Source organism: Poecilia mexicana, unplaced genomic scaffold (assembly GCF_051168715.1).
Source record: "Poecilia mexicana isolate PSO_F unplaced genomic scaffold, ASM5116871v1 scaffold_9, whole genome shotgun sequence".
In the NCBI taxonomy this organism is placed as follows: Eukaryota; Metazoa; Chordata; class Actinopteri; order Cyprinodontiformes; family Poeciliidae; genus Poecilia; species Poecilia mexicana.
In genome coordinates, this window is record NW_028263378.1 from 34046716 (window position 1) to 34062677 (window position 15962).

The 15962-nt window shown below is 39.2% G+C and overlaps 1 protein-coding gene across 4 annotated transcripts in view; it reads left to right on the plus strand.

The window, feature by feature from the left end:
* Nucleotides 1-3620: 3620 nt before the first annotated feature.
* Nucleotides 3621-15962, plus strand: part of rad17 (RAD17 checkpoint clamp loader component) — a 42361-nt gene continuing 30019 nt past the window's right edge. For 2 of the 4 annotated variants that reach the window (XM_088009194.1, XM_088009196.1), the window contains exons 1-3: nt 3623-4353; nt 5938-6132; nt 14174-14248. In XM_088009194.1, the coding sequence (XP_087865320.1) occupies nt 4312-4353; nt 5938-6132; nt 14174-14248 (312 nt within the window). In that variant the 5' untranslated portion in view covers nt 3623-4311. Of the gene's footprint in view, nt 4354-5937; nt 6133-14173; nt 14249-15962 lie in introns of all 4 variants that reach the window. The other 2 variants (XR_015764353.1, XM_088009195.1) reach the window with 2 other exon arrangements.

A 15962-nucleotide genomic window follows, 5' to 3' on the forward strand; every position in this document is an offset into this window, starting at 1 on the left:
GACGGCCATCTGTTGTCAATGCACCTTTGCTACATTACAGGAAACTTTACAAGACAGAGTCTAGTTGGTGATTAATGGGTATTGCTTTTTTCCTTAAGGGCATCTCCTTTTTGTTGGTGCTTGGTACATTAGATGGTTTAATGAAGTACTTCAGTTATTTTAAAGCTGTCATAGCTGTGATTTTTCTTAATTATTTTCACTTTTGTTAGAAATCAGTACTGAAGCTATAAAGTTTGTCTTTCCACCTGGATTCAGCAAACACAGCTTAAATGTTTGTAACAGATGCAAAGACAGTGGTTTTACATATCATGTATTGCAAAGCCTTTCTGATTTTTAAATTTTTAAATCGGGTCATTGGCATGAAATACACATCAGATGTCAGCAGGAACCTAAGTAAGCCACATATGAAGGAAATTAAAGCATAATCATCTAGAAATGTAGTTATTTTTCAACAATTGAAATGCTGCAGGCATAGTATGGAAGACGCTAAGAAAGATGTGTAAAAAAGCTTAAAAAGCCTGATTCCCCAAGGCTTTTTAAGCTGGTGTTCTTCCCAGAAACCAGCTAAAATCTATTGCCATTTAGAAAGCATTTCTCTTGCTATATGCAAATAAGTATCAGCTGGTTCAATATTAACTGTCTATACAAAATGTTGTAATTACAATGTGGTGGTAGAGTTAAGTTTTTACAACAGTACCTTTGCTTTTTCTGACTGGAATATGTGGTTACAGCTGCATTTCTAAACTTCTGAATCTCTGTCAGCTACAACAGGCTCACTGAACATCATTTCACCACAAACCAGCCACAGCCAGATTATTTTGAAGAGTCAAAATAATTAACCAGAGTTGCTCAAGAGCCAACTGGTTCTTGTAGATGGCTTCAGAAAGACCTGGAAATGGCATGTGCCATTTTTCCTATATAAACCAATAACACACTGATCTACAATGGCCTTGACGCAGACACCCTCCACTGCTGAAGCTTGTTTAAAGTTTCCCTCAAGGTATTTAATTTCATACGTGTTTTTAATACTTATTGTCTGTTTTATTCCAACTTCTTACCTCTAACTTGATTTGCTGAGTAAATTATATATTTTTAAATATATATTTATAAGTTGTGTTACTGTAGACCAGGGGTTAGCAACTTTTTCAACTCAAAGATCCACTTTTGTGATACAAAAAAATTAAATTTGTCTACAGCCACGAAAAAAGAAGAAATGTTTAATCACAATACCACTTTTTCTTATTGGTATTGTGATCAAAAATATGTCTAATTGGTTTTTAAGAGCCACAGCACACGTGCCAAAGAGGAGTCGCAGGTTGCAGACCCCAGCTATAGACTGACTGTTGATGTGTTTTTCACTGGCAGGCAGCTGTTAATTTATGATATACACGACAACTTTAGCACAGTTAGATCAATGTTTAATTCACTTTACACCTCTTTAGTGGGTTGCAGACACTGAAGTGGAAGAAACGGGTTGATTAAAAATGACCCTGATTATGGAGGTGGACTAATATTTTCTGTGACTTAAAGGCACAAAATAAGTATGATCTTTCTAACTGGGTTAACCTTTTAATGGTTGATTAACCACAGAAGATTGAAACCACAAGAAATAGCAACTTCATGAAGGTATACAAGATGTTTCAGGAATACTAATAATAAAGAAAATGGTCAAGTTAAAATGCTTGGTCACAATACAGACAAGTATTTGTAGGGGGTGTTTGGCCACTTTGAAACAGAACAGGTCTTACCCACATGAACCTTAGTTTCAAACTGAAAGCAGAGTTTCCCTCAGAAAACGTGCTAAGCCGTGTTTTGTATTAAATATGTTGACAGGAAATGTAAAAATATTACTGGGTAATTATGTTACTGGAAGACATTGCCAACAATTCCTAAATTCACAACTAGAATCCTAAAACAAAAAATAAAAAAATACAATTAAAATAAATATCAGTTATTTGCCCTTCTGATAAATCCAAAGTAAGTCATCAGCTCGTGGATCTAACACCATGTAACGCTGATCACATTTACATCCGGACCATGGCATAAATGAACTAAGCAGCTGCTTAAGGCCCCCAGTTGCCCCATAAATGATAATATTTTATCACAGACCACAGATATAGAAATTTAACATTTGATTATTGAGAATATCAATGCTGCTAAATTGATTCAATGGTTTCAGCATACTTGAATGAAAATATTTAAAATTGTTTAACATTTAAATGTAAGGTTTTAAATAGATGATAAGTTTACTTTGTACAGTTCAAAGAACAATATTCATAGTTAGTTTTGTTACCATAGCAACAATCTGATTCTGTGAGCTTAATCTTTGAGTTTGAGCTGTTTGTTCACAAATACATTTTGATAAATTACAATTTTCACTGATTACTTTTTTTAAAGGTTTTATTGGCTCTAGTGGCCTTTATTTGATAGTTAGTTGACAGGAAAATGGGTAATGAGAGAAGGGGGAAGACGTGGCAAAGGTTGCCAGGCCGGGAATCAAACCTGCGACGGCCACATCGAGGACTGAGGCCTCCATATGTGGACTGTGCTTAACCCCTGCACCACCACAGCACATCACTGATTACTTTTAACCTCGGCCAGTTAAACGAGGCTCCTGTCCCAGATTTCTTTAAGTGCTGATGTTCTGCCAGGAACATCCGCACTTAAATTCTGCTCAAGGCCTCATACAACCTTGGACTGGCCCTGCATGATGAGCTAGACCTGCTATACTGCATCTATGCAGGACACAGAGGGATAAACAGGAGATTTAATTTATGTGGCTTTAGTAGCTCTTCCATTTTGTTTCTGTTGAGTTTTTAATAAGTGCCACAGAAACTGTTTTGATTGCTTGAACTTTTTGGGTCGAGTTTTTCTGATCTCTGTGCTGATCTCTCGAGTTTAACTGATATGTACTCTCCAGATTCTCTGGCTTCCTCCCACAGTCGAAAAACATGACTGTCAGGTTATTGGTTTCTCTCTAAATTCTCCTTAGGTGTGTGTGTGTGTGTGTGTGTGTGTGTGTGTGTGTGTGTGTGTGTGTGTGTGTGTGTGTGTGTGTGTGTGTGTGTGTGTGCTTGATTGTTTGTCCTGTTTGTCTGTGTTGCCCTGTGATGGACTGGTGACCTGTCCAGGGTATGGTCTCATAATCATGCCATACCCTGGACATCTTGTCCTACCATTTTTATACACTGTTTTCAGATAAGCTTTTAAAATATAGGATCATAATACAGTTGTACTGATTTCCAATGCTCAATACACATAACATGTCTAAGAATTGTTCCCAGACTTCTGAGTATGGCGGTGAAGCGGGCAGCAACATAGTTTGGAAACTCTCAGTAAAGATCCACAATTTTCCCATTATTTATTTGTAGAACATCAAATTTATTTTAAGATTCATGTGGAAATAGGCTAGAAAAAATAAGACCTCAGAAGGAAAATGATGCCAACTTATAGAAATGCTAACTGCACACTTAAGTGTAATTGTAATTGGATCCGATGCAATTAAATAAGGCAATCTCAAGTACAAAAAAAAGGATGTCGGTCATGTAGGGAGTTTTTTCTAGCAGAATATTATAAAACAACTGCTGGCGCTACTATTATTTTTTTTTCCAATGTTCTTTGCTTCTTCAACACACTTGAAGGTGAAGATTGAAGGTATTGTAGAGACAGGCAGTAATCGAATTAATTCCAAAGACAGATAAAGACTAAATGGAACCCAGTTCATAACAACACATAGCAACACTAAATTTAGATTACAAGCTCTTTGCATCCACAGTTAACCAAACTAATGTTCCTACTAAGGGGCTGTTTGCAGGGATGTCCATTTATGGGGTTGAACATGGACTGTTCAACTAAAAGGATAAATATAAAATAGGATGATTGTTGCAGTCTACAAAATTGACTTCATGGACTGCTGAACATACAAAGAAGAAAACATAGATCATGAAGAAGCTTGATCCACCTAAATCTTAAAAATAAAATAGAAAAAAAAAACGGTATGTCTTTTTTGAAGGTCACAAATTTAGCAGAAAGAATGCAAACATTTTTTGTTAATCTATCTCCATTCCAGTCCTGTAGGTGGCGACAATGGACCTTACAGCTTGCTTACGCCATGAAATAGAAAAAGAGGAAGAAGGCTTTGGTTTTAGAAGATCTAAAGCAGCATGCTATGTCTCCCAGAAGTGCTACGGCATATTTAATTTCAACCTTACTGGAGTTGCGGCGTTTTTTGAAGACTCATTTGCTGCTGAAAGAGTATCTGGAACAGTTCTCTATCAGTAATTTCCTCTGTACTCAAAGCTACGACCAAAGATGAAAAAGTTTTCCTTGGAAGATAAAGCCAACTCAGGACGAGTAAGTGTTTCAATAAGATGGCACACATACCATCTGTTTGTGTCTGCTGCGTTTAAACACAGGTTAGCCTAGTTTCGAACCATACTTATTATCTGCTTATTTATTGTAGATGTTGCATTCTAAAACACTAGAATGATTAACTTTATTATTAATATATTCGACTATGAATTCGTAGATACACCCCATCACCATTCTTGAACGGTTTAAATGGTTTAATTTTAAACAATTAAATTGTTTTTAAAATGGTTGTGTCTCAGTGTAAATGTATAATTTACATTGAGACTAATGGCCAAATCTGATCCCAAAACCCGATTCTATTTTGTCCGAGTTTTGATATCTTTCATAGAAAGAAAATGTAATTATTTTTCATAAAATTTGAAGCAGTCCTTAAGCATTAGTGGCAGCAAAATCACGGGTGGCTCTTTGCTCATAATCATAGGCTATTCTGTCTGCCATGAATATGCTTTTACAGTGGGAATTCCCAGTTTACTGGGGGGGTTTGTATGAGGGTTTTTTTTTTTGGACCTAAAAAAGGAGTTTAGTGTTTTTTTTTAGGTCTAGAAACCTAAAAGTATCAGCTCCAGAAAATTTTAGACTAGTAACTGAATAAATTAGACATTTCAGTATTATCTGCTAAACTCCTTCCTTTCTTGAACTCATCACACATTTTGGTTAATGTGATTTCAAAATGTTGAAATGGTCCAAAAGACAAAGTATGTCTAAGTCAGACATGGCATTTCCAGGTAACCTGTAGATGTGCACACTATGGCACACACTAGCTGTAGTTCACATAAATAGTGAATAATAATTGGTGATGATGGGGCTTCACAGTGGCACAGTCGATAACCCTTTTCATTGCAGGAAGAAGGTCATGGGTTGGAATCCAGGCCTGGGGTCTTTCTTTGATGTTTGCATGTTAATCTTTTTTACACCCTTGTCCCTTAGTGGGGTCGGGAGGGGTGCTGGTGCCCATCTCCAGCTAAGGTTCTGGGCGAGAGGCGGGGTCACCCTGGACAGGTCACTCAAATAATCAGAAAAATTAAACTTGAATGAAAAGCTAAAATAACCAGATTTTGCTTTTTGTTCATATGCGTCACTGTTATCAGTCCTGGTAACGGGTTAAAAGGAGTATGATAAATGTGTATATGTATTTGTTGTTATAAAACATAAAATGGTGAAACTGTCAAATGTTTGAGAAAGAACTTGATATTATGATGGAGTTAAACTGAAATTTTATGTTTTTAAAATCTCTAAATTAAATTTTCACCAACTGCCAGAAATGTGTAAACATTACAGTGGAAATATTATTTTGGTTTTATTGTAAAACTTGCCCATTGTAATGTCTTAGAAATATTACAGGTATAAGTATTATATATTAGTATAAAATAAGTATTTGTATGCATTACGATATGTTTTTGTACCCAAAGGATATTGGAACATATACTTTGGGTACAAAATTCAAGTGTGTATTTTATTAATATTGCTGATAAAATTAAATACGTTCTGTTAGTGTGAGGGTGCAAATTTGGGTATGCACATAAGGTCTTAATTACCACTCTTTAAATTCTTCTTCTTGAATATTAGGTAAATTGCTGGGTGGATCCATCCTTCTGTGATACATCTGCCAAGAGCGAGGACAAACAAATTTGGGGCTTTCAATCTGAAGAGAGGAGATCTAGAAAATGGAAAGAAGACCGAAATGGTTCTCTTTGGATGACGAAATCAAATGAAAGCGGTCCAGATGAACCATGGGTTGACAAGTATTCACCTTGTTCACAGGTAAACTTTAGCACTTAGGGCAATGACAAGTGGGTGCACTGCTTTAATGTGACGAAAACATATTCAGGGTTTCCCCCAGAAAACTTGCTAAGCCCAGTGATTGAGGCGCCGAGGCGCTCCACCGTGTTTGTATTAAAAGATGTTAAGTAGACAGGAAATGTAAAAATATTACTGGGCAAATATGTGTCTGGAAAACATTGCCAGTGAAACGCTGTTTAGAATCCACCACTAGTCTTAAAAACATCAAATCAAAAAATACAGTCAAAATGAATATCAATATCAATTATTTGCACTTCTGTTTAATCCAGAATAAATCAGTGGCTCCATAAGGCCCCCCTTATGGGGATTAAAGGGCCCCATAATGCTAACATTTTAACACAAACGTAAATGTAACATTTGTTTATTGAGATGATCAATGCTGCTAAATTTGACCTAATGGTTTCAGCATACATAAATTAAGATATTTTAAATAGTTTAACATTTAAATGCAAGATTTTAAGGACTTGGAAAGTTTTCTTTGTAAAAGTTCAAAGAACAATATTCATAGTTAGATTGTTTTGTACCACAGCAACAATCTGAGTTTAATCTTTGAGTTTGAGGCCTCATACAGCCTTGGACCGGCCCTGTATGATGGGTTAAATCCACTGCACTGCGCAGAGATGCACAACAAATGAGAGATTTAATTCAGTGCTGCTAATGTGCCTTTAGTAACTCTTCCATTTTGTGCCTGTGGAGTTTTTAATAAACGTCACAGAGACTGCTTTGGTTGCTCAAATTTGTGGAATGAATTTTTCTGATTTTCGTGCTGGCTGACTAGAGGCCCCAGTATACTCGGGTGTACTGTACGCATTCCGTGAACTGCGCGTACTCAGCTTCCGCAGACGGTTGTGTCTTCATACTCGAGCTACTGATTACCTGAAATTCTCTCGTGACAAATTCCTTTATTTCACACAATCCTAATGAGAACTAGCAAGTTTGATTAACTATTTGGGTGCCTAGCTCTGTTTCTTCTCCTTCTGAGAAGCTTTAACTCGGCTCTCAGTGCGGGACAGAGAAAGGCAGTGACATGTCGGTTCACCCGGCAGACAGTGAGCCGCTGCCCGGAGCAGCACAGCTTCCTACTGCGGGCAGAGGAGCAGCAGGAGGCGGCGCTGGCTTTAGCAGTAATCAGGGAACCTTTCAATAAGCTCTGTTTATTATGTTCCGAAAGCACAATTGTGATCGGTGTAATAATTTGTGCACCAATCGAAAATGAGCACATACCCGATCATTGTTCCTTGCCGTTGTTGGGAGAAAAAAAAGTCAGACTCAACTTATTGGACCACCTCTCTGCTCTGCTGCTGATGAAGAAGTCTGGGATGATGTCTTGTTTTTTATTCTCATAATTCTGCATAATTCACCATGTCAATATTTGCGTGAATATATAAAGCCTGTTGCTGTTAAGTATTTTCGCTTACGTGTCTATCACGTCGCCATGACAACTTTATATTGACTTTTATCACGTTGATCTCAACATTGAAACAATATGAACTCGTATAACCCTAGGTTATACGAGTAAAGTTATAGTTATCAACCGTATCAGCCCGGTGTCACATGGAAACCAGTCCGATGTTAAAACTGTTTCCTCCAGGCAGTTTACTGTGCGACACCGAGTACGCGGTCATAAAAATCATAGACATAAATCATAGACCCTAACCCTTATATTATGTCTATGATAAAAATCTATCCTTGCACGGACATGTCCGGCGGACGTCCGCTTCGAAGTACGCCCGAGTATATTGGAGCCTTAAGTGGACAAAGCATTTTGTATAGTTTGGTGCTTTGTGTAACCAGAAAAATAATACTAAAAACAATAATACAATAATATAAACCAGCGTGAAGCATGACTACGAAGAGAGCGCAAAAGCTTCTCACCGGGCTGAACTTGCATGATGATCGGTTAGCGCTGGTTCGTTAACCACTAACGCTCCGGCCAACTGGGAACACAGACATGAACTTTACAGAGAAGACAGGGCCACACGCTGGGCGGCGCCCCACATAATTGTTCACAAAGATAAATCATTGTCACCACTCCCTCAGCGCGCACCTCTGAAAGCACAACTACAAGTTATTCCTGCGGTTCACGTTGAGCTGTGCAACCAGAGCTAAGGCGGTGGATTTTAAATGGGGATCCTCCGATCAGGTTTTTTCTGCCGATTCCGATCACCTGGATTGACTGTTAATTTTTCGTGTTACGTATAAATGAAAATAAATGATCTGGCAAAATTTAAATAGATCTGGCAATAAATTCACCTAATTTAGACATAATCATGCAAAAATACTTGCAGGCAAATTACAGCAGCTATTCAGTCAAAAGGACAACTGAAAAATCTGCAATCAGTAAAACAATATTTAACAGTAAGGCTCTCAACAGCCTAATTTATACATAAGTCAAATAAATCTCATAACACTGCCTATATCAAATAATGTCAAGTAAAAAAGGAAACATTTATTCAATGCTAAACACAGGTTGCATCAAAATAAACAGTCCTGAGTTACTAAATCAAAACTTCTTGAGAACATGACTGTTTTGTTCTGGTTCTGATTGGTTGGTTTTGACTGAGTTGAGTAATTCTGCAGAACACAGGAGGAGGCAGAAAAGATTGATTATTTTTTCAGAGACTATCCATCTTATGTTAGGACATAGCGAAAGTTTTAGTACATATTCAAAATATTTTGTCTGTTTAACTTCCATGCTGCAGCGTTAAGTTCGTGTGAGAGTTCACTGCTGGGTGGAGGTTGAGCGGCGCTCACTGAAGTTGGTTTCCAATTCCAGTTTCCAATAGCTAAAGGGCGACTCCACTTAATTTTTCACTACTTTCCGCATCTTTAATCAACTCTAGTTTAAAAACTACAACACCTAGACACTTGAAACTTGGACTGGATTATTCTCTTCTTCAAACTGAATATTTAAAACCTTGTTTGTGATTTGTGAAACCTTTTCCTGATTTGTGAAACTTCAAAAAAGGGCGATTTCACCACTTTTCTTTATCTTGGTCACACAAGAACTGCTCTGTTTCCAAAACTATGACACCTAGACTCTGCAAACCTCGACTGGATTATTCTCAACTAAGAACAGAATATTTATAACCATGTTTGGGATTTGTGAAACCTTTATCTGATTTGTGAAAACTCAATGAAGTTCAATTTTCACCATTTTTTGGCATCTGGATCACCATAGATCTACTCTAATTAAAAAACTACAACTCCTAGACACTTCAAACCTGGACTAGATTATTCTGCTATAATAGCAGAATATTTATAACTATGTTTGGAATTTGTGAAACTTTTTTCTGATTTGTGAAACTTCAAAAAAGTGCGATATCACCACTTTTTTATCTGGATCACACTAGAACTGGTCTAATTCCAAATCTACAACACCTAGAAACTTCAAACCTGGATCAGATTTTTTTCAATTAATAGCAGAATTTTTAAAACCATGTTTGGGATTTGTGAAGCTTTTTTCTGATTTGTGAAACTTCCAAAAAGTGCGATATCACCACTTTTTTTTTTATCTCGGTCACAAGAGAACTGCTGTAATTCCAAACCTACAACAACTAGACTCTTCAAACTTGGACTAACTTATTCTGCTCTAATAGTAGAATATTTAGAATCATGTTTGTGATTTGTGAAGCTTCACTTAACAGACCCCTGCAAAAGATATGTCCTTCCAACAGCCATCACCATCTACAATAACTCTTTGAAAAATGAATGAGTTACACCAACATTTTTTTCCCATTGGGATTAATAAAGTAGTTTTGAATTAGAATTGAATTTGAAAAAAATGCATGGAACATATATGAATAGTAATCTGATCTTCAGTGAAGCCTCACAAATCACATAAAGGTTTCATAAATTCCAAACATGGATTAAAATATTCTGCTATTAGAGCAGAATAATCTAGTCCAGGTTTGAAGAGTTTAGGTGTTGTAGTTTTTTAATTAGTGCAGTTCTAGTGTGATCCAGATAGAAAAAAAAGGTGATTATTGAACTTTGAGTTTTCACAAATCAGGAAAAGGTTTCACAAATCACAAACAAGGTTTTAAATATTCAGTTTGAAGAAGAGAATAATCCAGTCCAAGTTTCAAGTGTCTAGGTGTTGTAGTTTTTAAACTAGAGTTGATTAAAGATGCAGAAAATAGTGAAAAATTAAGTGGAATCGCCCTTTAGCTATTGGAAGCTGGAATTGGAAACCAACTTCAGCTTCGTGCTTTTTTCCTGCATTGAGCCTCGATATAGCCGAACTCCGTCAAGTGCTTGTTTTTTACATGTCATATTAGATACATTGTGATGCATTTTGACATGCTTCACCCCCGAATTTTCCGCCGCAACGCGCAAACTTCCCCATTCACTCAGTACGTTATACAGTAGTTCCACACGACATACATTTTCTGTCGTACGTATGAACGTACGTACGTAACAGAACATAGACAACAGCATCAGTAGTCTACAGGCTACTTGTTAAGCTTAAGGTGATGTATTGATATTATGATATTATCTAGTCATCTTTTAGCTAGCATTACCTGCATCCAACAGCTTTACTCAACTCAGTCTGTTAGTTTGGGGGAAAAACTGTGAAAAGTTCTAACACACACCTGTGTAGCTCTGCACAGCAGCAGCAGGTCTCCTTCACTGCCGCAGAGGTGTAAAGCTAGCACGAGTGTCGGAGCGCTCATGTTGTGTGAAACTGTGGACCGGGGGGGTGGATTACTGCCGACGACATATTCGCGTTTGTAGATAGATTTTTACCCAGAATGCAAATGGAAAAAAACCGTGAGCGAAACGGTGACTGGTACTGACTAGTATATATTCCATTGAGGGAAACTAAGTTTCATATCTGTTCAAGAGCCCCCCTGGTGGTTGAAGAAAAATCCACATATATATGAAAAACAACACTGACTGCTCTCTGGTATTGTTCAGGGGGCCGGACCAAATGAGGAGGCGGTCCGGATCCGGTATTGTTCAGGGGGCCGGACCAAATGAGGAGGCAGGCCGGATCCGGTATTGTTCAGGGGGCCGGACCAAATGAGGAGGCAGGCCGGATCCGGCCCGTGGGCCGTAACTTGGGGACCCCTGCCCTACTGTATCAAATTGACATAGGAATAACAGAGAGTTGGCCATTCTAAGGTAAAAACCCTGCGCATACAGCTTCATGTTTTTTGTTTTTTTTCTCATCCGCCCACCCACCCCCTGCAATGGCACAGCGCCCCCTGGGGGGGGGGGCTCGGCCCACACGCAGGTTGCGAAGTGAGATACATGTGATTAGGGCTGAAACGATTCCTCGAATGGTTCGAGTACCTCGATTACTAAAATTCCTCGAGGAAAATTTACCTGCCTCGAAGCTTCGTTAATTTATGTTTTATTAGTTAGCGCACCGTGTTCCGGCCGGGACTTCATTTGCGTTGCGCGGAGCTCTCACTTCCGCCTCTGAGTTGTTGACAAAAGCTAAGTCTCAGCGGCATAAAGTCCAATCTTCAAGATTGGCCCGTGGGGATTTTATTGATTGATGATAATGCCCGACTTTTTATCGTTTTTGGGGAACCAATAAGCATCCTTAAAATGACTGGGGGAATGCCTGGAGTACGGCAGCATTTCTCCTCCGGGGCTGCTGGTTGAAAGCGAACGGCGGGAAGAGCGCTGAGGTGAGCGGATAGCCTGAACAGGGCGGGCGGCTGAGTAGCTGATGCTTACCGTGTAAATGTAGCTTTACCGACGAACCGCACAATAAATTTCATATCCCGGTCTGAAGAAACGGGTGGCGGAGCGCATCGTACATGGCTGGTAGATGAGTTTCTGAGTGTGACCAGTGAAGGTGTCGTAAATATCCCGTATTGCTTCCCCCCGTGTTCGTCCCCCGGTCTAACGGTTCGTCAGTCCACTGGTCTATTTCCTCCCCTCCACCCCATCTTACATTCTTCATTCGCCCTCTCCTCCCACTCCAGGCGGTATTTCCCGTATTTTCAAACCCAAAGCGTGACAGGTTAGGTGGTAAGGTGAGTTTAATTAATCTATTAAACTCACTGAAGATGAATACATAAACTAAAAGCTGGATTGTAGACATTTTTTATAAGCACATTTGTGAGCCTGCCTCTTTGTTATTAAATTCAATATAATTTCAGATTTTTCTATAACTTTTCTTCTGGTTAACTTAGAAAGTGAGCTATTATTGTTACAGGTTAGTTTTCTAAACTACAAAAAAGCAACTGTTAGGGATGCTCAAATATGAAAAATTGGACTGATATTGATATCTGATAGTAACACTGGTATTATGCCAGATTTACCAATATTTCATTTTATAATTTTTTTTTATCCGATTACTCGATTAATCGTAAGAATAATCGATAGATTACTCGATTACTAAAATATTTGTTTACAACAGCCCTACATGTGATCGGTTTTGGTGATCTGCAACAAGAGACAGTGATCGGCGTTCACCAACCATACACTTTTTCACGGAAATCGGCCAATTATGATTGGTGGCCGATCGATTGGCACACCTCTGGTTTTAAACTCTTACCTCGATGTGGAGTTCGTCAAAGAAAAATAATTCCATTCAGGTCAGCCTGTGTCCAGTTTGAGTGAAAGGAGGCGTGCGTGACCCACACCAAGGTAAGCTAGACATCAAACAGCGGCATTGCTCGAGGCAACGTGCAGAGGCACCAGCGGTGTGATTGGTCCGCTCTCCCGACGATGAAATGGCTCAGCAGTGGAGCGATTCTTCCTGTCGGCATACTGATTGGGGCCCATAGAGACGTTGATGAAATCCTTGATGTGGGCCATGACTGGCCTATTGAAGCACCTCATGACTAACGATGGTAATGCTTTTGGTTGGTATGTGACTTTGGCCCTCACAATGCCTGCAGTCAGTTCTGTCCTCGCTTCTCAGAGTGCTGATGCCTCACCTGTCCTGAATGCTTCATAACTAACTTTCAGCAGAACTCTCACCTCAGCATTCAGCAAGGGTTTCTAGTTCGGGTAACGGTTTACTGTCTTGGTGGTGGTGACATCATCAGCACACTTAGAGATGAAGCCCAGGACACAGGAAGTGTGTTCTGTTCTCCACTGAAAACAATTCTGGAGCACACAAGCTGCATCCCTGGGCCACACAGTGACTGTCTTCTTAGTTGGCCTAATCCGTCACATCAGCGGATGATATGTTGGCATCAGCAGAATGGTGCCAGTTGCCCTCTGGTGGAGAGGTCCCATCTTGGCCTCTCTTATGTGGTTGGAGAGGCCAAGATGAGTGGAAAGGAGATCTTTGTATGCATCATGAATGTTGATGTGCACACAGTCCAGAGTGTTGTCTCCCTGTGTGGGAAAGACAAGGGGACATGCTGGTAAAAACTGAGCAGAATGTCCCCCACAACCACATAAAACCCCTCCGAGTGTTTTATCTGCAGTGAGCTAATGGTGTCAAACATTTCCTTTGATGCTTCATTAGCGTTAGCACCCAGCGGGATGTAAACAATAGTGAAACACTGCAGGAAACTCCACTGATAGTATGGTTGACATTTCACTGTCATAATTTCTCAGAGCTCGGAATCACTGAAGACCATTGATTTGGCATGTTAAACAACATGCCATAGAAGAACAACAAAAAACAGATCTTCTTTGTTCTTAAGCAAAGAACAGCACAGTTCTTAATCTCTGTGAAAACACTCACTGGATAAGAGATCCACTTTGTTATCCAGTGAGTGGACATCAGCCAGAAATAGAGTTGGAATCGGTGGCTTCCTAGCTTTCTACTGGGCCGATGCTCCTGCCCATCGGCCCACAAGAAATACTGCCAAAAGTGTAAACTTAAAGTAAAGTAATTATTAGAAAAAGAATTGGGATATTTGTATCCTTTATTGCATTGCTGAACTATTAACATGTCTAGTGTATTTATGAGATTATGTTCAGTATGCTATTATGTTCCGTAAACATTTATGATGTTTCAGCACAAACACCTTAAATGAGAAATTAAATGTCTCTCTTATAACATAGCTTTGTCTTTGTACAGGGTGAACTTGCTGTCCACAAAAAGAAGACTGAGGAAGTCGAGAAATGGATGAGAACCCACACAAAAGCAACCAAGGTAACTAAAATGATATGCAATATTAGGGATAACAAGACAGTGAATATATGTTTATCAGCTGCAGCGCAGTCAGAGCCATGCACTGGGCAGTGTGTGTGAGATGTAAACGCACACTCCGCATATAATTCTTTGTTCACAAAGATATATCATTCTCATGAAATGCTCATCACGCACCTCTGAAAGCGCAACTGCAGGTTATATTTGCGGTTGTGTCATATTTGTTATATCAGGCTCTGATGCATTCGACAATTTCAAACTCGGATACAGTTAAAGTAAGAAGTTTATTTGCAGCAGCAGGAATAGACAGGAGAACTGATGGTAGGAGATGAGGACCAGAAAGCGTTTGCACTGATGGAGAAAAAGGTGAGTGAATTAATAAGGGGACTGGGTGGGAGATCAATATGCGACTGCAAAGGAGGTGAGGGGAATCCAAGGAGGGTCGTCTATCCACTGAGACCAAGATCGGCTGCGAGTGGGGGAGCGATATGAGGATGGTCTTTTCTGAATGATGTCTTCATGCATGAGTGAGAGTGGAGGGTGGCAGGCTGGTGAGCAGGTGGTTAAGGTTCTGGAGCAGAGGAATCAGGATGGTGACCAGAGAGCGAAAGCGAAGGACGGCCGATCAAGATGAGCCAGGAGGGACGGGGAATGCCTTTGACAAAACAAGATCAGGGAGAACCAGCATTGGTTCTGACAGAGATCTGGCCGAGAACAAGGAATTTGGAGTACACACAGAAACGAGAAATCACACAATCAATCAGTCAAATTTTTTTGTATGGCATATTTCAGCAACAAGGTATTTCATAGTGCTTTACATCATAAAAACACAAAAATACAAAATCATTGAATACGCAGTCAAAAATTGAAACATTACATTTTGTCGATTGTCATCATTACACATCAGATTATTGATTGTTTCATTGATTATGTTTCAAAAGCAATTCTAACTAGCTGGGCTTTTAGTCTAGATTTAAAGGAACTCTGTTTAGCAGTTTTTTGGAAGTTTGTTCCAGATTTAAGGTGCATAGAAGCTGAATGCTGCTTCTCCATGTTTGATTCTGGAAGACCTGAGGGGTCTGGAAGGTTGATACAACAACAGCAGATCATTAATATATTGTGCTTTTAAACCGTTCAGAGATTTATAAACTAACAAAAGTATTTCAGTGTCGGGACTTTAAAACTAGGGTGATGTTCAGAAACTACTCCCAAAATCTAGGAGTAGTTTCAAGCTGTAGCAAGTGAACCCTTGCATTGATCGTTATTCTTTAGGTCAAAAGGTGGTAAATTCAGTTTTGTTTCTGTTCAGCTGTAGAAAGTTGTGGCACATTCACACATTTATCTGTTTTAAGCATCTGTTCTGAGTCACCTGGTGACATCGTAATGTAGAGCTGTGTATCATGTAGTTATGGTAGCTGATCTTATTTCCTGTTATAACTTGAACTAATGAGATCATATAAATATTGAATAAGAGGGGTCCTATGATTGAACCAAGGGGTACACCACATGCAACCTCTGACCTCTTTGATGAGAAGCTGTTTCCAATTGAAACAAAGAAATCCCTGTTGTTTATGTAACAATTGGGTTGAGTTCTGGACCAGAGAGTCCGACCCAACTCTCCAGTTGATTCAGTAATATGTCATGGTCAACAGGGTCAAAAGCTGGACTGAGGTCTAACAGAACCAGCACTGTGGTTCTCCCACCATCTGTGTTTATA